Genomic DNA, 24,503 nt, shown 5'->3' with positions numbered 1-24,503 from the left:
ACTTCCCTGACCAATGAATCTTTAATTAATGGGTTTTCATCAGTACCAACAGCAAGTTCTGTCATAAATTTTTTAATCTGCTGAAAAGTGCCGTTGTCTTCAGAAAATTTTGCCATTGCCTTATTGTATATTTCTGTCAGAGTCATTGATTTATGAAGATCATTTTTTTCATTTTGTAACTTTTTAAATTGTCTGCATTCGGGTATATGTTCCTTTTGTAAATCTTCGGAAACTGAACTGTTCTCAATTTTAACTAAATAACGTGCTTGACAAGAATGATCGATGCAACGGTAGTAACGTTCAATATTATTTGAATTAATAATATTTGTATGATCATGCGAATAAAGCATATCTTTGCGAACAATTGTATCAGGATATTTTCCAGTAACTGCGGGAATATTTTTAACTGCAATATAACTAAAATATCTTCTGACAGCTTTAGATTCATTTTCGGCGTATTTAATATTAAAATATTGAAGAACTTGTTTGATTATATTCGTTTTTTCATCTCTCGATGTTGATTTTTGGTATTTATCAGATTGTTCCCTGATAAATATTTTATTTTCGTCTGTAAAGTTTGCTCTTTTTTGATTAAATATAGATGATTTTCCCATTAAAAAATGAAATGATGCAAAATTTACGAAAACCGTTCGAAAATTGAATCAAAAATGAAAAGTAATACTTAAATGAGGAATTCTTTGAGATATTGGTCTTAGATTGAATGTAGCGTCATTCTTATATAGAATATATATTCATATCATCGGAAATATGATAAAAAGCATATAATAAATGTCAAAAAAGTGAACAAATAAGCAAAGATATTTTTTAAAAAACAATGAAAAGTAATACTTAAATGAGGAATTCTTTGAGATATTGGTCTTAGATTGAATGTAGCGTCACAAATTTCACAAATATAATTTACTATACAATTTTATTCATTTTTTTAAAATGGCTGACGACAGTCTGTATCAACTAACTCAACTAGTCAAGCATAATGATTATTCTTCGGATTCATTAAATCAACTTTATCAATGCATAAGTACAATGACAGAAAGATCAATTGGATGCTTGAATTGGGATAAATTTTTCAAAAAAATCACAGTGACTGATGAAGTTCTTTTACATTTTTTAGCATCCGTTTTAAACATTGAAAAGATATCAGAATGTTTCAAGGATTCTATTTTTTATCACAATATTAATCTTGAAAAATTCAGTAATTTAACTGAAACAGAACAACAAACAATTTTAAATTCCTACAAAGCGGATAAATTTACATATTACATAATGTGCTCACAAATTGTAAAATCAAACTGGAACAATTTATCCCAAACTTTAGTTAATATTGCAAATCAATATTTGCCATTTTTAGATGAAGAAAAGCAAATATATATATTTACTGAAATAACTGGCAATTATCAAAATTTTGAAATTTCAGTTGCAAACTTGTTACTTTTTTATGAAAACAATGAAGAAAAATTAAGCAACTGTTTTAATTTAACATTGTTCCAGCAAATTTATTCCAAAAATGGAATCGAGCAAATGATATTTTTTGCTGCAAATACAATTTGTTGCAATAACACTTCTATCAATTTTTACAATCTCCTTGAAATTGAAGAAATGAATCCATTTGATTTTTTTTTTTCTCAATTCAATATAAAGAGATATTAAATTGCGATGATTTTCCAAAAGTTACAGAAGTAATCACAGGTTTAATCTCAGCTTCAAATATTAATGCTATTATGCGAATTTGCCAAAAAATTTTGGATAAAATTACATTTTATAAATGTAATTATTGCCATATTACCTCAATATGGAATTTTATCACAAATGCAGCAATAATTCTTCCTGATGAAGATTTATTAATCAAATTATTAAAATTCATAGAAAAAACAGAAAAAGCAACAGATGAATTATTCGAACCGGAGAATGATTTGGGTTTCTATGAATATTTAAATTCGATTTTCTCAGATATTACATCTGCGAGAAATAAGCAATTTCTCTTGGAATTTCTAAATACCCATGAAGATGACTTCACTTATGATCAAACATTGTGAGGTCATTTTTGATCAACAAATTAATTGAAATTCCGATCAAAAAAAATTCACAAATTGGATCAAAAAAATCGAATCTCAAGTTAAAAAAAAAAATTTCTACATTTTTATCAAATTTAGATTTTTTTTTTCAAATCATGCGAATTGATTGAATAATTGCATATTTTATCCCATGCATCTAGAAGTATGTGTAATATTTTTGCTTTCATCAAGAAATTGTCGAATTTGATCTTAATTTTTTTTGAAAAAATACTTTTAGAAAAAGAAATAGTGATTGAATAGCTGCCCATGCTGTAAAAAGGTTATTTTTACAAGTAAAAAAATTGTTATTTTTCGAGCAAGTCGAGGCTTTTTTACCATCTTATTTTTGAAAAATTTACGAAAAATTATATCTGAAAAAACGCTTCATTTTGATATCTTACAATGATAAAATACCAATGTTGCTGGGATATAATAGCTACACCTGGACATCTACTACATTAATGCGTATGACAGGTAAAGTTGATTTCAAAAGTATAGCCTGGAAAGATTACAATAAATCAACGATAATTCAAAAAAATTTCTTATAAGTTAACATAATAAAAATTTAATTTTTATATTGCTTGTATTATACTTAAGTATATAATATATTTAAATCTTAGAATGAAAATTCGGGACGCCCTAGCTATTCAATTTTCCCTTAGGACGCCCATAAACCTCTCAAAAATGTGATGTAAATATCACAATTTTGAGAAATTTACACTAGGACGCCTTAGGACGCCAACCCCCTTTTTTACCCTATTCAATTCTTTACATTCAAATATTAAACAATTTGTTGTAAACAGAAATTCATCAAAAGTGACACGTCAGAAAAGCTAAAATATTGAATTTTTGGAACTTTTGATAGAGCACGTTTTTAAATATTAATTAAAGTAAATGTATATTTTGTAAAGATTCTTTTTAATAAAAAAATAGAATTTTGAAGTAGAACACAAAATCTTCTGAAAAATAATATCACATAAACTCATATTATTTTCTAATATATAACTATTTTATATAAAAATCAAATTCAATGATCTTAAAAGCGAATGATAAACCTCAAAATTTACGAATATAATGAGTGGGAATATAATGCTTATCTATCATAAAACCATATGAAATATCAATTTTTGCTTTACGCTTAATTTTTGACGACAATTAGCAAAAAATGTTAAATGTTAACACTCAGTCCATTTGAATATGAAAAACAAAATTGACTTTGATTAAATGTTTTTATTTATCATGCAATTCTTCTTGCGACCAAAGATTTGAATAAAATTTCAAAAAATAAGATAGCTTAAAAATAATATACGGTAGTGTTTACTAATAGATGAATAGTATATAAATTCTATTAAAATGGATTTGATCCAAAAATATAAAATCAAAAATAATTGTTATAATTTAAATGAAGAAGTAATTTAAAACGATTTTTTATGATCAAATTTTATATATTTTTTTGGATCAAATCCATTTTAATAGAATTTATATACTATTCATCTATTAGTAAACACTACCGTATATTATTTTTTAAGCTATCTTATTTTTTGAAATTTGATTCAAATCTTTGGTCGCAAGAAGAATTGCATGATAAATAAAAACATTTAATCAAAGTCAATTTTATTTTTCATATTCAAATGGACTGAGTGTTAACATTTAACATTTTTTGCTAATTGTCGTCAAAAATTAAGCGTAAAGCAAAAATTGATATTTCATATGGTTTTATGATAGATAAGCATTATATTCCCACTCATTATATTCGTAAATTTTGAGGTTTATCCTTCGCTTTAAGATCATTGAATTTGATTTTTATATAAAATAGTTATATATTAGAAAATAATATGAGTTTATGTGATATTATTTTTCAGAAGATTTCATTCTATATGCCTATGAAAAGTACTCTCAAAACTAACTTTTTCCTAATTATAATTAAATCTAGAATATTGTATTATGCTTAGTATTATTTCATTTTTCTCATTCAATTTAGAATTTACAAATGTCAAAAAATTGAGAGCTGTCACTTTTGATGAATTTCTGTTTATTACAAATTCAAATTTAATAACAAAGATATTACAATAAATAAAAAAATTATTAAAAATGTCCCTGAAAATTTTCTGAAAGCTATCTCGTGTTTAGGTCTCAATTTTTTTAGAAATAGAAAAAGATTGGATTTAACTTTCAAACATTATATATAGTTTTGTATATGGAAGCCTTTAAATACAAGTTAATGATATGGAGTTGTATTGCGAGGAAGAGGGAATCAAAGAAATTGACGAAGTTCCAGAATTTTATTCAACAATTCTTAATCAATTAACAAAAGCTATACCGAAACTTATCTTACCATCCAAATCAAATCACATTACATACGGAATAAACATTTAATCTTTTACTGTTTCGTACCGAAATGGCTAACAAAAAAGTGACAGAAACCCTTAAATTGCGCGGCAATTTTAATTAAAAAAATAAACATTAATTTTTGTGATTGATATTATGCATTTTATTTATATTATATAAGATTTAAATTTAGGGGAAAAATTGGAAAAAAAATAAGATTGGAAGTCTTTAGGTAAGAAGGAAAGGGCAAGAGATATATAGTGTACCTATATACCTCTTGCCCTTTCATTCTAAGTAGAAATGGAGAAACTTTGTCCGCATCATAAGTTATGCGGACAAAGTTTCTCCGATTTTTAATGGGAATTGCAGGCTATGGGGCACTGATATATAATCAGTACCTCATAGCCTACAATTCCCCTTATTAGACTTCCAAACTTTGAGTTAATGTCTTGACATTAACTCAAAGTTTGGAAAACTTCTCGTAAGAATCAATCGTCAAAAACCTCAATTGCAGTTATATTCATTGTGTTAAATTTGAGTAGGTGCCAAAAGTGCTTACTCTTAAACAACCGTCGGATTTCCGGGTGAAATCGTGACACACTTTCGTCTTTCGTAGGCAGTGGTGGTTGTTACAAAAGGTAACTTCGAATGTAGCGTGAAATCTGCAAAAAAATTCTGAAATTTGAATGGAGAACACAAAAATTGAATAGTTTACGTCAATAAAAAAGAGAAAAATGAAGCCAATGTGTCTCGAACCTAGGACTTAGAGCAGCAATCCCACTGTTTATCACATTACACTACATGCATCTCTCACCTCAGTGAATGAGATCAACTATATGATAACTTTTTCCCCATTATATTCTTGTGGAAAAGTGACAAATAGCAACTTTGACCCTCTCTCTGTTAAATTTGATTTATTTTGAAATTTTTATAAATTAAATTTTATATAACATAAAGCGTTATGAATTAGTATTTCCATATGAATTTTATCTCGAAAATAGTAATTTTGTACAGTTATATTTCGGTTAATTTTGGAAATTTCTAGGAATACTTTAAGATAGTATGATTATATATAACTCTGCCTTCATGATTTATTTTAGCTTTCGCGCACATATCAGTTAACTTAACTCCATTATTTGATTTTGTGATGGCTTCACAAAGCCAATCAATATCAATCTCTTCTGGAGAATGTCTTCTCATCTAGAATATTTTCAATACTTTACATACAAACATTTTTATTTCTAAAAAACTTTTTAATTTTTTCTAGGATATATGAATGAAAATAGTTAGAACAAGATTTTGAAGCTCAAAACATTAAAAATTATTAAAGATTTGTATAATATGATTAAAAATGGGAAATAATATGAGGAAATATAAAGGAATATGAATATTAAATAAATATATCGAAATAGAAAGAATCAGAAAAATCAAATTATTGGCGCCAAAAATGTCACTTTTTGGTGAGCCATTTCGGTATGAGATACATTTAATCTTTTACCATTAAAATTATATTTATACGTTATTTAATTTTTTTACGTCTAAGTTGAATAGGATAATAGCCGAAGATATAAAGTAACTATAGTTTACAAGCTAAGGAACAAATCAGCATTGAAACTAAAAAATGCTGAAATATTATAATAAATTGAAGAAATACTGTGATAGAATACCTAGTTATACTAGATACTATTATAATATGAATTCATTTGTATTGAATATCGATAATAAAAAATCGATGAAATATTAAAATGAGAATAAATTAATAATGAGATTATAAATTAGAATTTTTTCTTTTTTATTTAAAATAAAAACTTAATTCTATTTAAATTCGATAAAGAAGTACGAAAAAGTTGTATTATACGTATGATGTTGCCCGATGTTTGGTAACACTATTGTAGAATATAAGCATATATGATAGAAAAGCAATATGCTTAATATCGAGTAATTCTAATTTTTTACGAAATTATTCAAATACGTTATTTTTTAAAATGAAAAGATAAGCATACCATTATGCAGTAGTTTGCGCACATATACTATGCTGATGAAAGTTGGTCTCTAATTCGAAACTTGAGTCTGTCAAATTGACGTTCCATCTTATTTTAATCGATATTCAATACAAATGAATTCATATTATAATAGTATCTAGTATAACTAGGTATTCTATCACAGTATTTCTTCAATTTATTATAATATTTCAGCATTTTTTAGTTTCAATGCTGATTTGTTCCTTAGCTTGTAAACTATAGTTACTTTATATCTTCGGCTATTATCCTATTCAACTTAGACGTAAAAAAATTAAATAACGTATAAATATAATTTTAATGGTAAAAGATTAAATGTTTATTCCGTATGTAATGTGATTTGATTTGGATGGTAAGATAAGTTTCGGTATAGCTTTTGTTAATTGATTAAGAATTGTTGAATAAAATTCTGGAACTTCGTCAATTTCTTTGATTCCTTCTTGAAGCGTTGAAATTTCTTATTGACTCTCTTAGATCTTTAACAACTCCATCTACAATCCAAAGCGGTAATTTACTTGAATCATATTTTTCTGAAATTTCGTAAAATTTGTTATGTGTGTACCATGTATCTAATGTCGGGTTTTTTGGTAAACTTGTGTGTGGGTTTGAATTGTAATTTTCTATAAGACTTTGTATATCATTCCATGTGGCGTCTTCAATTTCCACATTTTGCCAAAACCTTTCAATTTTCCCATTCATATATGGGCAATGTGGGAGAATTGTAATACTTTGAACGTTCGCATTTTGTAATAAATTTCGAAAAAACCCAAAATTTTCTGTTCCGTTATCACTCCATATAGCAAAGGGCTTCCCATATTTTTGGAAACATTGGTCAATTACTCTACTTGTTTGCGCAGCTTCTTTTGTTTCCAAGTGAGCCCATGCTAAAATTTTTCGGGATTTATCGTCAATAACCGCATAAAGATATTCACCCTGACGATGTTTAAAAAAATGAATATCGACATGCCATATTAAGTTTATATATACTGCTTCGTATTTTGTTTTTCCTTTTGGTACTGAATTTTTGGCAGGTTGAACGATATTCAGAATTTTGAAACACTTCTTTACAGTTCTTTCTGAAAAGTTTGTTTCCAATAATTTTTTGTTAAAATAATCGGTTGATTTTTCCAAATTTTGAGTAGTTTCTGTATGAACGATATATGGATCTTCAGATAATTCCGACTCAATTTGTGGATCTTCTTCGGAAGAATTGGAAGAAAAAAGTTTTTCTGCTGATGAATCAGAATCAGAATTTGTATACTCAGAAAGATATTCTGAAGAATTTGAAAAACCTATTGGATTTGTATTTAATTGTGAAATTGGTAAATCATCTAAATCATGATTAGCATTTTCGGTTTCCCTTTGAATTAACATATCCTTATCGGTAATAATTCTTCCGTATGCTCTTGATATTCCGATTTTTTTAACTTTTTGATGTAATTTATTTACTGTATCTAATAATTCCTCAGGTGGTTCGATTGGTTTACGCCCTGGTTTAAATTTTGTGTCAGGAATTCCATTTGATTTAATTGCTAAGTGGAATGTTTTTTAGATATTGATGGTATAATGCGTCCATCAGTGAGTTGGACATTGCTAAGTATTGTTTTGAGTTTTTGACCTTGATTAATTTGTTCAATTGCAGATTGAATCCAATTTATATCAATTACATCGTAGATCTTTCGACTCATCTGAAATTTTATAACTTTTGAAAGAAACCGTAAAAATTGTGAAACATGCTTTTTAATAAAAAACAATTTTGATGAAAACCATAAATTAATTTAAAATTGAAATAAATTTTTGAAATCTATGATATTGAATAAAAAAATTTATAGTGTAGATATTGATATAGATATAGATGTTAATTTTAATATAATATTTGATAAAATTTTTTTATCAAAACATACTGATAATAGGTTGACATGTAATATGATATTTTGCCTTGTAAATATATTTGGTCGGCAAAATAACCTAATTACTCTTATTTTGAGTTCACTTCCACCATTTCGTCTTATGATAATTTTATGTTTTTAAATATTTAACATTTGAAGGATATTCAATTTTTCTATAGTTGCCTCTCAAAATGAAAAATTACTAAATCCTAAAAATTAAAATTCGAGTTAATGGCATTCAGAGAGAGAAATGCTGCCTTCAAGTTGAAAATCTTAGATCACATCCTTGTAAGCAACAGTTCTCTCTCTGAAGGTTCTATAAATTACCTAGTATTGGAAGACTTTATAATATGATTCTTGGTTGAAGACACGAATTGCTGGCTATGATGTACTGATACATGATCAGTACATCATAGCCAGCAATTCCTTATACAAAGTTCAAAAACTTGGGTGCAATCAGTTCTGATTGCACCCAAGTTTTTGAACTTTCTCGAGGGAATGAAAGGGTAAGAGGTATACATTATAAATATATGCCTCTTACCCTTTAATTCCTTTATTGAGCTACTTTCATTTTCCTTTTTCAGAAACATTTCAATTTTTTTCTACTTAAGATTTCACTATTAATAAAACCTATTCATATTTACCAATTAATTTATAATTATTCACTTTTGAAAACCTATTCAAAACCCAAAAATTTTTTAAATTAAAAATTATATTTATCTTTATATAATAAATCATAATAGCTAATAAATATTTCTATACTTATAATTCATACATCTCTGAAAAGTGCTCTCAAAACCTCATAATTTCTAAAATTGGAAATCTCATTTATCTATATATAACCAATTTATTAAACCTAATTTTATTTTCAATAATTCATCAAAATAATTGAGAAAATTGTGTTACTTCCTCGACGATAGAATTGAATGGTTTACACCATTGACAGATCTTACTATGCAACAAAAATAAAAATAAAAAATAAAAAAAATAAAAGTAAAAATAAAAATAAAAAAGTAAAAAATAAATAACTAACATTTAATGACCAAAGATGACCATATTCAAGAAGACTGGCTCCGATATGCTTCCAATAAAATGGACTCTACCGATTAGTCTTTATGATGGTGTGCAAAACGTCCCCACTTTTTGAGAGGGACGTTTTGCAAATTTTTTCTTTCATGCATAGAAGATTATTGGAGGATGTGCAAAACGTCCCTCTCAAAAAGTGGGAACGTTTTGCAATTTTTCAATCTTTATACTGTTTCCCACTTTTTGCCACAAGATTATTAAAATTTTGAAAAAAATATGACATTGAAGCAAGACTTGTATGGTTTATTGATGACCATGAACAGGACTTCAATTTAAAGATGAAAATGCCAAACATTCGTTCAAAAGATTAATAACACCTAAAATACTACATTTTTGCAATGTAAAGTGTCACTTTTTGAAATTACTTTACTTGCGACTTATAAGTTGCTCAACATTGGATTCCTAAACACTCTTCTCAAAGATTGATCATTTGAAAATACACATACTATATCAGTAACATTATGTAGTGCATATGTGAAATCGCTAACAATTCCACCATCATTAACACATCCATTATTTAATGTTCTAACATCAATTTGCTGTGCTGGAATCATAAATGGTTCATGATGGTTGATCATTGTTGGAATTGCTCTTGTGGTTGATTTATATACTATTAGAACATTTATTAAAGTCTTTAGTAATTCAAATGTTGAATCAGTTGGTATTCCCAATCTATTGATATATATTAACAAATGACAATATGAGTCATTCTAATAAATTTTAATGATTTCCTTAATTTTTGCAAGTGTCTTTCCTTTGATTTGTTTTCCTATTGCATCAGTAATTCCCTTATAATATGAATCAGTTTTGGGAATCTTTTGTAACAATTCTCTTTCCAAAGAACTTTTATTTAAATTCAGGCTATTAATTATACATATATCTATGAAACAGTCATATGTTCTTCTGGTGTTAACATTGGTTGCTCATAAAATTTTTCTACATACATGTTACAAATTTTTATATTGAATAAAAAATGAGAAAGTTTTGGCGCTAAATATGAATCATTACAATATCAAATCAATTAAACCAGTAAAAAACTTATTAGAAACCATTTCCACAACCATTATACCCACCACTTCCTAATAATTCTTATGTAAATAGCATTATCCAATTTAGACGAATCTCAACAACATCAACATCATCAAGAAACTCAAGTAATTATATTTAAAACTTTATCTTGGTTTAATATATATTTTCTTATACTATTGTGCTTAGTCTAATGTACTAAGCCATTCCAAAGATAAAGTTGCTAACTCTTTGAAAATCGAAGTTAATACAAAAATGGATTTAACATTACAATTTGAATGTAATATATATAATAAATATAAAATTAAATTTTAAATATATATAAAACCTTAAAAATAATCGTCGTCCAGTTCGCCAAAAAAGGCCCTCAATTTTTTGCAAAATTGACGATTTTTGATTTCCTATTTCGTGATCTGCTGAATAAAAATCAAAATTAATATGATATATATTATAAGGACTTATATACAATTTATATGTTTAGTTTATTACTTAAAATATTAATTATCAAATGCATGTTTCACACGCTGAAATAATTGCTACCATCCCATAAATAAATGTGGCCCAAAAAAGCCCAAATTCAATTCAAAATAATCGTTTTGGGCACGAAAGATAACCATCTAAATCAAAAAAATCTTTTCTTAATTAATTTACTAAACATTAAAAACTCCTAATAATCTAAAATTAAAGATTTATATCTAATAATAAAAGAGGATCCCAAGCCAATTTTTTAAAGCGTGATATTCTCAATTTTTTATGGGTTATAAGTAAAGGAAACTTAGAGTTCTATAAGTAAAGGAAACTTTTTCTAAGGATATCCATAATGCCATAGAACAACATATTTCTCAAATTTTCTGAGAAAATGATACTTTAAAGCTGATTATAAAAACATGAGATTATTTTTTTTATAAAAAACATTAAAAAATTATTGAATAGGATTTCCGTTTTCGTCAATTGTAACCTCTTTCTGGATGACGTTATCTCCCATTTGTTTAATGATATCATTGATGTTTGTTCCTGCTTTGTACATGGACATAGGAGATTGACTCTTTCCGTCAACTTTGTCATTAGCATTCAAGACATTTCCATTTTCATCAACTTCGACGGTGATGTTATGGACTTCGACTTCTTCCTCTTCATCTTCTTCGTAGTATTCAATGATGACTTTCGGTTTCTTTGGTTCTTTAGGTGCAGATTCGCTTTCTGAGTATTCAATGATGATTTCTTCTTCTTCATCAATGATTTCTTCTTCCTCTTCTTCTTCAAATTGACTTTCATCATTTGATTTTTGCGATTCAAGAAGTTTAATACGTTGTTGCTCTTCTTCAAGACGCTTCTTCTCTTCAAGAGCGGCCTTCTGCATAGAAAGCATTTGAGCGCGAACTTTATCATTTTCCGCCTGTTTGTTCTGATTGTAAATCTGTCGTTTCTGAAGGTAATCATCACGAATATGTTGATAAACTGCTTCAGTCGCCTTACGCTCGCCATCGGGATCATCTTCTGAGAACTCAATCTCAACAGTGTCAATGTACTTCTTGTCAAGACCAGTGTCGCTGTCTACTGTGTATCGTTCAACTGGAATCATCTTTCGGATTGGACGTTTTCCGGATTTCTGGAGATTCTCAATTTCGTCCAAGACATGCTTGGATTCGTTGTCTGATGATTGAACCGGAACTTCAACGGCAACAAGCTGCTTCTCGTTAACAATATCTTCTTTGCCTGTCTGCGGATTGAACTTCTTACGAGGAACAACAATGACTTTCTGAACAATTCTCTTTTTAGCTGGTTTCTTGCCGGTGAGAGATGAAATCTTTTCATTAGCTTCTTCATTCTTTTGTTGTTCTTTAGAAACTTGTTCAGATACAACTGCTTCGATAGCAGCTTCATCATTTGATGGATTGCTCTCTTGTGGAACTTCAGCGGCAACTAACTGTTTCTCTTCAACAACTTCTTCTTTACCTGTTGATGGATTTACCTTCTTTTTAACAACTGTCATGAATTTGTGAACAACACGACGTCCTTTCTTGCGTGGGAATCGCTTTTCTTCTTCTGCCGAACTCTTCTGAACTTGTGCAGCTGCCATAAGTTCAATAACTGCATCTGCAGCTTCTGGTGGTGTTTCACGAGGAACTTCCGCAGATACTAATTGCTTCTCTTCAATCAATTCTTCTTTCTCTGTAACTGGATTAACACGTTTCTTAACAACAGTGACGTATTTATGGACAACACGCTTTCTACGGCGTTTACGGGCCATTCGTTGTTCATCTGTTTCACCATTCTGCATTGCGTGTTTGTCTTCTAAATACTCCTTGCGTTTGTTCTCTTCATCGATCGCTTCTTCAGCAAGCTTTTCGACTTGTGCATTTGCAACTTCTTGTGGAACATCAATAGGAACATCAGCGGCAACTAACTGCTTTTCTTCAAACAGTTCTTCTTTGCCAGTCATTGGATTAACTTTCTTTTTAACAACAGTGATGAACTTGTGAACAATTCGTTTCTTAGGATTCTTCTTACGAAGAATCTTTCTGCCTGTCTTACGGTCAACATCTGAAACGATTTCTTCTCCGGTTTGCTTGGCTTCATGAAGTTCTTTCTCTTCTTGCTTCTTTTCAATCATTTCAGCGGCAACTTCTTCGAGCTGCTGTGATTCTTCTGATGGCGATGCATCAATTGGGACTTGAACTGCAACAAGTTGCTTCTCTTCTTTGAGTTCTTCTTTGCCTGTAATTGGATTAGTTACTTTCTTAACCGTCTTGATGATCTTGTGAACAACACGTCGTGGTTTAGCTTTACGCTTAACTTTGCGAATCTCGCCTGTTTGTTGATCAACTTCGACAACGGTTTTGTCACCGTTACTGTCGATGTCTGACTTGCTGATTTCATCTGATTTCTGTTTGATAACTTCAGATGAAACATTGTCAATGACTTGTTGTTCAATTTCTGGAGGAGTGTTCTGTGGAATAACAAGTGAAACTAACTGCTTGTTTTCGAAAACTTCTTCTAAGCCTGTTTCTGGATTTACTTCCTTCTGAACAACCGTAACAAACTGAGATGCAATTTTAGCATTAGGAATCTGACTAATATCAATTTCATTCTTCATCGATTCTTGTGCAAGTGTTTCAACAGCTTTCTCTTTGGCATCTGGACTTGAATTCTTAGGAACTTCGGCGGCAATTAACTGCAAGTCTTCAACAAAAATGTCTTTACCTGTCACTGGATCTCGTGATTTCTTAACAACGGTAACGAAATTAGGGAATATTTCATTGTTGGAATCAGAACTCATTGTAGAAACAAGGTCTTTAGCAACTTTCTGTAATTCTTGGTTCTGAGCTGATGGTGGAATGTCGTTTGGAACTTCAACATTAATCAATTTCTTTTCTTGAACAACTTCTTCTTTACCTGTCTTTGGATTGACAACTTTTCGGATAACTTTGACGAATTTCTGGACAATAACTTTCTTCTTTCTTCGTGCACGTGTTGTTTGGATGTCAATACCTTCGTTTTTGGCATCAAATTGGGCTAAAATTTCTTGATTTTCTTCATTCTCTTTGTTTTGAATATCAAGAAGTGCTTTTTCGATCTGATTCTCGACAACTTCTGGTGGTGATTTGTCATCAACTTCAACACCGACAACTTTGTTTTCTTCACAGATTTCTTCTTTGCCAGTCTTAGGATTGACTTTCTTCTTGACAATTTTAATGATCTTTCGAACAATTCTCTTTCCTTTCTTCTTCTTGACGACAGTTGATAGATCTTCCTTTTGCATAGCTTCGTTTGCAATATCCGTGATAGCTTTAGATCTCTCTTCTGGACTGCTTCCTTTGTTAACATTAACTGAAACTAACTTAAGTTCTTCGATGATTTCTTCTTTTCCAGTTTCTGGATTGATTTGTTTGATAGAATTAGTGATGAATTCACTTGCAACATCTTTAGATGAATAACCAGTTGCATTGTTCTCTTCGATCTGTGATTTGATAGCACTTTCTTTAGCAATGTCTTGGATGATTTCATTGTCTAAGTTTGGTGGATTTTCTTCCGGAACAGAAACAGCGATGATTTGCTTTTCTTCTTTGACTTCTTCTTCGTTTGTTTCTGGGTTAGTTCGTTTCTTAATCACTTCAATGATCTTGTGAATGATTCTACGCTTGCCTCGTTTCTTGTCTTTCTTTTGACGATTCTTCTCTTCTTCATTCATGTTCTTTTCTGTAGCTTCGACTGTCATTTTGTCGACAAGTTGGTTTTCTATGTCTGCAGATGCTTCGGGAAGAACTTCGCATTCAACGAGTTTCTTCTCTTCAACAACTTCTTCTTTGCCGGTATCGGGATTAACAACTCTTCGAACAATGGTGACAAATTTACGGACAATTTTCTTTCCTTTCTTTTTACCTCTACGGCCTTTCTTCTTTTCAACAAGTAATTGTGATCTTTCACATGCACGGATACCAGCCGCTTCAATGAGAGACTGTTGAACACTTGGTGGATCTGATTTCCGTAGTCTGACTCGGATGACTTTTGGTTCTTCAACAAGTTCTTCTTTCTTAGTTTTAGGATTAACTTTCCTTCGAATGATTTTGATAGTTCTCCTGACCAATCGACCACCTTTTCTGATAATGTGCTTCTTTGTGGTTGTTGCTGCAGCTTCTGTAGATCCCTTCTTTCCTCTTCTAAGTTTCCTTCCTTTCTTAAGTTTTTTGCCAACGCCTGCATCAATAGCTTCTTGTGAATCGATTGGAACTTCTACCTCGTACTTCTCCTTCTTTCCTGTCTTTGGGTTGGTCCTTGTCTTAACAATTGTGACCATTTGTACTTTCTTACCGCCTTTACGACGGATTGATTTCTTTGGTGCAGTTGCATCAGAAGCTGTGGTACCCTTGGCACCACGCTTCTTAACAACAACTTTTTGTACGATTTTCTTTGGTTTGCGTTTGCCTTTCTTTTTGATAACTTTGATGATTGGCTCGGGTTCTGGTTCTTCTTCGCGAGCTTTATGCTTGTGCTTCCTTATAACGACCTTTTTAATAATTCGCTTTGCTGGACGCTTCTTTTTGCCTGGTCACGCCTCAACTTTAGTTTCGACAATTTCACCAGGTCCATTGTCGCCTTTCCTACGACGACGCTTAACTGTAACTGTTTTCGTTATTGATTTGGTTACCGTACTGCTCTTTTCTTGAGCAGTTCCAGATTTCGTTGATGATTTCTTTTTCTTTAATTCGTCATGAGCAGCATCATTATTTTCTTCTGCATTTCCGCTTTTAGTTGATTTTTTCTTATGTAGTTTCGATTTTTTAGTATCTTTAGAATTATTTTCTCCATCTGCTTCATCTACATCTGTAGTTGTTTTACGACGTGATTTTTTCGTCTTGAGTGGTGAATCTTCTGTTGTATTTCTGCGATCTGAAGTCTTTTTTTGAGGAGTCAAATCATCCTCTGCTTCGGCTTCGGTTTTTCTTCTGGAATGAGAACGATGTTTAGATCCTCCTTCACTTCCACCACTAGCACCTGATCCAGCAGTGCTTGGGCGTGAAGATTTAGGCATTACAAAAATTCTGGCGTTAGGGCAGTGTCAAAATCTTCATAAATAATAATTTTAATGATGCCCAAATTAGTGTCTTTGAATTCTATAGATAAATTTAAAGTCAAATTTCGGTAACGGAATTGAGCTCAAATTATTTCAAAAATCAAAGAATGAGAGAAGAAGTGATTTCGCCATGAACCCCACCCAAAGGGAGTTAGAATTCATACTACAAATGTGGTGCTCCTCATATATTTGTTTAAAATTCTATTTTCGGAATAAAAGAAGGGATTCCACTCTCAATATCAGTCTGCTAGCTTTACAACTCATGGCTGTATCTCAGGACTATAGATGGTTTTATTATTCATCCTAAATGAAAGATATTCGGATTGAGAATTCAATGAAATAACTAAATTTGCTTATTATCTCATTCATAAAATATTTTTTTGATAAGTATATGAATTTATGACTGATACTTTGTATCTAAACTCAATATTTGTTCATTTCTGAATCATAATTCCACCATTATTCTGAATTTATAAAATCTAAGTTGTTGTTACTAGTATGATGGACTAGGTATTTCAAACTATCTGTTTTTAAGTTTCATCTTTGATACTTTTATATCAATTATTTCCGTTATATTCTAAATTTTACAATTCTGTAGTGAAAATGATAATGATGTTAGTCGGTGTATTAAATGAACTACGTTTGAAAAACATAGTTAGTTTTCAAATGACTCAAAGAATAGACTAAGCGGTTTATTAAGGAGATAATACTGTTTTACGAGTATGATACATGATGCATCACGAAATGTAGTTCAAATATTTTGGTGATATATGAATTACATAAATTTGGCGAAATCAAAATTATATCTTCTTAAATTTTTAGAAAAACATATTTGTATAATAGTTTAAGTCAACAATATAATACATAATTAGGTTATATTTTCCGAATTTAATCAATAGCAAGCCTTTCAAGCGATTTCAAATTGTCGAAATATAAGTCGAAAAATTAAATTACGAATGGAGCCTTTCCTAAGTTATGTTTACGTTAATTATTTGGTAGTGCATGTGTTCGAATGCATTTTATATCGTTTAAAAAGGATATGAGAGAGATAAACTACATTTACATTTAAAATCTGATATACTTACTTGTTGCATTTACAAATGTAAATATTTCTCGTAATGTTTGCATTCTGTAAGTATAACGAATAAAAATGACGCACTTTTTTACAAAGTAAAGTTATTGTTAGTTTTTTGTAGTTTGTAAACGATTAATTTTGTAAAGCAATTGAGTTTAGTACAATGTAACTCAATGACTATCATATTGAATCCAATAACTACTAAAATATATTGATATTTTAATTTAATACCAAAGGTAGATGATAATTCGATGAAAACATATCATATGTAAATTTTGTCGTATTGTTTAACTTGTTGATGCGTTACAATATTATTTCGATTCCAAAGAATGGTAATATGGCTCGGCATTATCAAATAATCAACGTTAGACTACCAATGATTGAATTAGAAGGCTTCTGAGCTTTCCAAATTTTTTCTAAAATGAGAATGTGAATGAAAAATTAACATTTGTTCCATTAAAAATCTAATTTGTTTACATTTTTTTGACTTTTTGCTATTCAATTCATTTTTTCTTCAATAAATACTTTTGATTTTAAGAAACTAAATCATAACATTTACTAATTAAATAGATTAAATCATCTAGTGTTCAAAGCTTTGTGATATATAAAATACAGCAAGCAGTATGAACAGTGGTGTAGTTGTCACTTTTTTGCAAATAATCCGGGATTGAAATCCAATCTTTAATATTTCACTTTTATTGTTTTTTGAAAATTCAAGGTCATTACTAGGTAAAGCATAATACTCTTTGAAGTTGAATATTTTTGCAAAGAAAGGATTAATAATATTAAAATAATGAATATAGATTTGGTATTGCATATTTTTCAATTCAAAGACCACTAAATGATTTGTTTTGGTGTGTACTATCAGATTCTGCGGGAAATTACGTTTTAATATAGCAAATAACATATTTTTGTGATGTTAAAGTCGAATTCATTATAATAAAGGATTAAGCATTCATTTACTACAAAATTTAATAAATATAAGTATAATGTAATACACAATTTCGTTATTTGACTCAATTATTAGCTGTGTAATATCAGTTGTGTTTATATCTGGGTAATATCACAAATTACATGAGTGTCATAATTGGTTCACCGTAAATCTTATTAATTTTTGATCCGCTTCCGGTGAAAAATTTAGCCTTGATAATAGGCTGAAATATATTTTAATAGTTGCTTGATACTTTTGGGCTTATTTATAAGCCCGTAAAAAGTGTCACAACTATTGTTATATAAATATATTTTTTAATTCTATTTCATTCAATAATATTACCACAGTTTTCTTCCAAACCCTCTCAATTTTTCTTGTAAACTTCAGAAAATAAGTAAAAAAAATGAAGTCTTTATTCGTTCATTTTTTGGGCAAAAACATCTGCCACTTCAATGGGTGTGACATTTGTATATATAGTGTAGCATTCTGAATGCCACCGACCTAAAGATTTTATCTGATTGTCACGTAAAAAATGTAAAGATGCTTCATGTGCGGCACCTTTACGAAATGAATGGGTACCATAATTTCCAGTTACACCAGCATGCTCAAGATGTCTGAGAATAAATCTTCGGTAATAAGAATAACATTTTGGGAAGAATTTCATTGAAGGAAGCATGCGGTTGAAAACTTCTGAGTAAAATTTACAAAACCATATATGAGGATTGAAATAATGCTCATCTTTAGTAATGTAAACATCGACGGGCTTAATCTGCGAGGCTTTTGTCTGACGTAAAGTAAGAATAATTCTTCCGTCTTTGTCCCATGAAACATCCTTTTTTGGAGATCTAAAGCTTCAGATATTCTTAAAAATCCGAAAAAAAGTAAAGATCCGAGCGCCATGAAAGTTATTTCTGAGGGTTCATCTACATATGTGTCATAAAGCTTTTTTCAAATCTTCTTCTAAAAGAAAATCTTTTGTATTCCGAACGATTTGAATTGATAAGTTTCTGTGTAATCAAATGAAGAATCTTCTTTTATTTTCTGTCTTAATGCAGAAATATGGTTTTGCAACGTAGAAATTGTGGCAGTTAGGTTTTCTTTTACATATGCAAGTAAGAATATTTCAGCAGATTCAAGTGTAATAGGGAAAATTGGCTTATTAAAATCAGTTTTAGCTAAAATTCTCTGATAAACGCGTAATCCTGATTCTAAATTGGCTTGCGACTTGGGCGCAAGATGCTTCTTTGTCATTTGAGCACCTTTGGCAAGGAGAGGAGAAGAGTTGATCAAAGACATGAAATTAATAGTTTGAATAAAACCAAAAAAATTGACTACTTATTTAGCAGGTTGATTAATAAAAAATTCTTATTTGCTTTTCAAAGACATTCACTTTTTTCACTTTTTTATGAAGTTTACAGAAAAATTTATAGAGGGTTTTTCAGACAACTGTGGTGGAACATTATTGAAGGAATATAGAATTCCAATCATTCTTCCAAAAATTGAGCTTCGCTCAATTTTTGGAAGAATGATGTTAATTTTAAATGTCAATATTTGGAATTATGACATATAAGCAATACATACTTTCTGTTGCTTCCAGATTCATCAATGATCAGAATCTCAACCTTCCGATTGAAATTGAACTTTCAGAATCTATTTATCATGACGAATCTTCTTTGTTAAGTTATATTTTAGATATCTCTCAGAATTTAAGCTATTCTATAGACTCTTCTTCAATGAATTATCGAGCAATCTATCCAAAATGAAACAATATTAAATTTCTCAATACAAAATATCACTTGTTCAAATATCGATAAAATCGATCTGATACTACTGGAAAATTTGTTCACATATATGGCGCAAAATATCAACCAGATTTTTTTCATTTTTGCATTCAAATTAATACATTTTAACGCTTTAAAAACATACAATATCTTTATTTATCGATATTTTTCGATCAATTGATGACATATTACGTTTCATACAAAACAATGAAAATCCACTCTATATTATCGATACATTGATTTCTTTGATTAAAAACAATGTTCTCGACGTTGAATTCTTTCAAAGCTCAGTTTTATATAAGAAGGAAATTTTCTATAGCATTATTGAGCATGAAAATCAATATTCTATTTATGCAATTGCAAATTTATATACAAAATTATTGAAAAATTACCCTGAATATGCAAATAACCTTCCATGTTCGGATATATTAATCTCAAATTATAACAATTTTTTAATGACTTAAATTCAATTATTACCATGAAATTCTTTTAATTCGACAACTTTTATTGTTCAACGATAGAGGTTGGCTAATGGAGCACGTTTTAATGGATGGAGCGGAGAGAGTAGAAGCTCTGAAGCTTTTTCAATAGGCTCAAAAAATTAAACAATTCGAGCTTGAATGAAAGCGGAGTCTTTGAGACAGGCAAATTAAAATTTTTATTGATAAAAATTAAAAAAGATCTTCAACTGCTGCCTTTTTTTGATCTTTTTAAATCTGTTGTATTTGAATCTGTAAACATGCATTAAATATTTTATTATGATAAAGATCATAGATCCTGACGAAAACTAGTCGAAACAAACTGTTGTGAAAAATTGAGAGGAATGCAAAGTGCATGTATTCATTTTTTCACTTCACCTCGTATTACTTCAAAGTTTTATCATAAGACAAATTACGGAAAGTGAACTCAAACAAAAAGCGACACAATGCATTTGCCAACCAAATAACTTTACAAAGCAAAAACTTAAATTACTTGTCAAGCTTACTATTCTTATTTTAACAATTAAAAAATTAAATTTTATTTTTTATTTAAAAAAATCATCTTATATCATCTGATATATATATATAACAGCATTAATATTTCAATGATTCACAAATCAACTTTTTCATTATTTTAAATAATTGTAGAATATATACCGACTTTTTGTACATAAATATTTTTAGATTCAATAATGATTTACGTTTTTTTTCAAAACTTATAATTTTCAAATGAGTGGTAGAATCTTCGATTTAATTGATTTAGAATGGTTAAATCAAGCTAATCAACAAATTCAAAGCGGTATTAACGTCGAAACCGTTCTCCAAAATGTCCCTTTAACAGATGGAAGAATTTTTCCCACAATATCACATAAAACTTTTAAAAACGCTCTTAATTTCAATCAAATTGAAATTCCAAAATTACGTACAGGTCCAAAACCAAAAGATCCACCACAAGAATTAATAAATACTGTCCAAAATTTACATAATAAAGTTCAAAAAAATAGGAATTTCCCAGGCTTTCGGCCGAATTATAACAGATCGTCAAATGATACTTGAATCGCAAATGCAAAATCAACAAAATATTCAAATTCATTTTCCAATTCCACGATTGTCTCAACGGAATCAAAATTCAGAGTTTGATTACAGTTCTCTTGACATTTCAAGTTCATCTGAACAGTTATCATCAGAAATCTCTTCAAATTCCGACGATTCATCAGCCGAAGAATTATTTTCATCAAGTCCAAATTCAATTGATACAGAGTCGGATATAAATTCAGAAGATGACCCATATTCAATACACACAAATACAACTTCAACATTTGAAAAAATTACAGATTATTTTGACCGTAAATTATTGAACATTCAATTTTCCGAAAGAACTGTTAATAAATGTTTCAAACTTCTCAATCTTGCACAACCGCCAAAAAATTCAAAGGCAAAAGGTCAAACAAAATACGAAGCTTTTTACGTTAATGAAATATGGCATGTAGATATTCACTTTTTAAATCATCGCCAAGGTGAATATCTATATGCCGTTATTGACGATAAATCACGTACCATTTTGGCTTGGTCACATCTCGAAACTAAAGAAGCGGCACAAACAAGTTGTGTCATTCAACAATGTTTCGATGTATATGGCAAACCGTTTGCCATATGGAGTGACAATGGGCTTGAAAACTACGGTGTTTTCAAAAATTTATTAAAAAATGCAAACGTCGAATCAATCACGATAATACCACACTGCCCTTACATGAATGGCAAAATCGAAAGATTTTGGCAGAATATTCAAGTTGATGAGGTAGCTTGGGATCAAATTCAAAATTTAATCGAAAATTATAACGCAACACCACATACACAGTTACCAAGAAATCCAGAAATACATACCTGGTTTACACCAAACAAATTTTATGATATCAGCGAAAAATATGATACCACCAAAGAACCCCTTTGGAAAGTTGATGGAGAAATTAAGGATTTGAGGATTTCTCTTCAACATTTCCGCGAGAGGAGAGCCAATCAAAAAAATTAATTGGGTAATAATTTAAAATCGAAAATAAAATCTAATTTTTAACACAAATTAACAATGTATTATATATCAAATCAGCTTTATAAATATTATAGAAAAGTTTATTTTTATTTTTATTTTTATTTTTAATTATTATTATTATTTTTTAAATTAAAAGAAAACATTAGAATTATATGGATATATTTAAATTAATTATAAAAATAAAATTGAATATATTGAAGTTTGAGTTTATAGGTATACAAATTTTAGAGGCATTTTGGCTGAGAACTATGGTCTGCGAGGTACATGGATAGAATCAGTACCTCGCAGACTATAGTTCTCTATATGGCGCCGAAAATTTTTGGTGAAATGTCGTCGCATTTCACCAAAAATTTTTCGCCGCCATAGGAAGAATTGGAGGGTGTGAGATACTATTACATGCTATAGTACTCACACCCTCCAATTCTTAGTCAAAACGGCTAAAAATTGCTCACAATTTCAACAATTGTGAGCAATTTTCAGCCATTTTGGCTGAGAACTATAGTCTGCAAGGTACTGATTCTATCCATGTACCTCGCAGACCATAGTTCTCTATATGGCGCCCAAAAAATTTATGATTGTTTTTTATCAAATCTTATCCATATTATTCTATTAATGTTAATTATATTTTATCAATTATATTTTTTAAATAATAAACACAAAATCCACTAATTTAAAATTGGCGCCAAATGTCACTTTTGCTAGTGATGCATTTCGGCATGATATATTCAGGGGCTTAAAACGTTCAATAGCGGAGAACCATGCTTGGGTAGGCGTTGGCTGTGGAACAATACCCGTCTTCATGTCCAAAAATGCCTCAAAATGAGATTTGGCATATTCGATATCTTTATTTATTTGGTTATAGGCGGAGATTATTCCAAGATGGCCATGCTGCTCAATTAGGTTTCTAATAGTTACCTTAAGATCTTTTGGTACATTAACTTTGGGTCTCCCGCGCTTAAGGGGAATAGACACAGATGGGTGAGGCTGAGGCTGAGTATTGGCAGAGAGTTGTTGCTCTGCCGAGGTGTTGGCAGAGAGCTGGCGTTGAAGATGAGTGTTGGCAGAGAGTTGTGGCTATGGGGGAGTGTTGGTACTGCTGGCTAATGAAAGCTGGCGTTGAAGAGGAGCGTTGGCTGTTGAGAGCTGGCGTTGTGGGGGAGTGCTGGCAGAGAGTTGTGGCTGTGGAACAGAGTTGGTAGTGCTGGCTGATGAAAGCTGGCGTTGTAGAGGAGTGCTGGCTGATGAGGGTTCTTCCTGTATACGAGAGTCGTTTGAACTTTGTAATATCAAATAATCGGTAAGGAGAGTGTCATATCTGTGTTTCAAAATGGATGAACACTCGTAGAGTCGATTATTATATTTAATGTAGAAAGTAGTAAACTCTTGAAGTTTGTATGTATGATGTAAGTACTCTTCAATAGTAATTAGTCTATTACATAAGAGAGCTTTGTAAAATGTTATCTTGTTAATTGATGAACGAATAGTGTTGTTGACTAATGGAACATTTGTGAGAACAATGGCTAACGGTGTGCGCCTTTGAATCTGTGCTAGAGCTGTTTCAAGATAAGCTGAATCAACTAAGGTGTACAAATTCATTTTAAACAAATTTGAAATGAAATAATTTGTGAGAATTTGAGAATAATTTAATTATTTCAGAAGTCTATATTGAAAAATATTCTTAACAAAATTAATTTAAATGGTTCAGAAAAAAAAAATTAAAATTAATGGAAAAAACATGATTAGGAATAATTAACAATAATAAATATCATGGTTTTGGATTATTTAAACAGCTATAAAAGAACGAATTTTACAAATTACGATAAAAATATTGAAAAATAATGAAGAGGATAAGGATTTGAATCGAAAATTAAAAGGATGATTATGTGTCAAATTAAATTAAAATAAAAATTTTAGAAGATTTAGACAAGAAATAGTGCAAAGAATTAGAATTAACATAAAAATCGAAAATTTAATAAAGGAGAGATAAAATTATTGTAGTATTCAATTGAAAATTTTGATAAAATAAGGAATATTGGTAAACAAATAAGTTTCATCTAAAAAAGGAAAATAAAAATATAAAAATTGAAATAAAAACAGAAATATAAAATATTTTTAAAATGCAAAAAAGTTTCATACTAATCGTTTTTGTATAATATTTATCATTGAAAGATTATTGAAAGATATTTTGAAAGAAAT

The 24,503-nt window shown here is 29.8% G+C and overlaps 4 protein-coding genes across 4 annotated transcripts, besides 15 other annotated features; all 4 read right to left on the bottom strand.

Moving 5' to 3' along the window:
* Positions 1–2,828: part of a mobile genetic element that runs on past the window's edge.
* Positions 2,829–2,863: 35 nt separating this feature from the next.
* Positions 2,864–2,901: a mobile genetic element.
* Positions 2,864–2,901: a terminal%2Cinverted (terminal inverted repeat of Banshee-A3 transposon ID:TVAGG3_0097930).
* A 1,172-nt stretch (positions 2,902–4,073) lies between these two features.
* Positions 4,074–4,110: a mobile genetic element.
* Positions 4,074–4,110: a terminal%2Cinverted (terminal inverted repeat of Banshee-A3 transposon ID:TVAGG3_0097920).
* Positions 4,111–4,636: 526 nt separating this feature from the next.
* Positions 4,637–4,842: a mobile genetic element.
* Positions 4,843–6,011: 1,169 nt separating this feature from the next.
* Positions 6,012–6,061: a mobile genetic element.
* Positions 6,012–6,061: a terminal%2Cinverted (terminal inverted repeat of ISTv2 transposon ID:TVAGG3_0097900).
* Positions 6,062–6,629: 568 nt separating this feature from the next.
* Positions 6,630–6,658: a mobile genetic element.
* Positions 6,630–6,658: a terminal%2Cinverted (terminal inverted repeat of ISTv1 transposon ID:TVAGG3_0097890).
* Positions 6,659–6,901: 243 nt separating this feature from the next.
* Positions 6,902–8,106: a mobile genetic element.
* Positions 8,107–8,678: 572 nt separating this feature from the next.
* Positions 8,679–8,861: a mobile genetic element.
* A 2,480-nt stretch (positions 8,862–11,341) lies between these two features.
* On the bottom strand, positions 11,342–15,217 carry TVAGG3_0097860 (uncharacterized protein; the record flags this gene model as incomplete). Its single annotated transcript, XM_001299787.1, has 1 exon — positions 11,342–15,217. One exon carries the CDS (start codon positions 15,215–15,217, stop codon positions 11,342–11,344), a length of 3,876 nt encoding a protein of 1,291 aa, XP_001299788.1.
* A 252-nt stretch (positions 15,218–15,469) lies between these two features.
* TVAGG3_0097850 (uncharacterized protein) lies at positions 15,470–15,952 on the bottom strand (the record flags this gene model as incomplete). Its single annotated transcript, XM_001299786.1, has 1 exon — positions 15,470–15,952. One exon carries the CDS (start codon positions 15,950–15,952, stop codon positions 15,470–15,472), a length of 483 nt encoding a protein of 160 aa, XP_001299787.1.
* A 3,008-nt stretch (positions 15,953–18,960) lies between these two features.
* Positions 18,961–19,296, bottom strand: TVAGG3_0097840 (uncharacterized protein; the record flags this gene model as incomplete). The annotated part of the gene is made up of 1 exon (XM_001299785.1): positions 18,961–19,296. The coding sequence occupies one exon, from the start codon at positions 19,294–19,296 to the stop codon at positions 18,961–18,963; it is 336 nt and encodes a 111-aa protein (XP_001299786.1).
* Positions 19,297–20,990: 1,694 nt separating this feature from the next.
* Positions 20,991–22,286: a mobile genetic element.
* A 10-nt stretch (positions 22,287–22,296) lies between these two features.
* Positions 22,297–22,329: a mobile genetic element.
* Positions 22,297–22,329: a terminal%2Cinverted (terminal inverted repeat of LTR63 transposon ID:TVAGG3_0097820).
* A 1,052-nt stretch (positions 22,330–23,381) lies between these two features.
* TVAGG3_0097810 (uncharacterized protein) lies at positions 23,382–23,903 on the bottom strand (the record flags this gene model as incomplete). Its single annotated transcript, XM_051222699.1, has 1 exon — positions 23,382–23,903. One exon carries the CDS (start codon positions 23,901–23,903, stop codon positions 23,382–23,384), a length of 522 nt encoding a protein of 173 aa, XP_051107685.1.
* Positions 23,904–24,503: the final 600 nt, after the last annotated feature.

This window comes from Trichomonas vaginalis, chromosome IV (assembly GCF_026262505.1).
Source record: "Trichomonas vaginalis G3 chromosome IV, whole genome shotgun sequence".
Classification (NCBI taxonomy): domain Eukaryota; phylum Parabasalia; order Trichomonadida; family Trichomonadidae; genus Trichomonas; species Trichomonas vaginalis.
The sequence above is the reverse complement of the archived record's forward strand: the minus strand, read 5'-3'. Positions and strand labels throughout refer to the sequence as shown.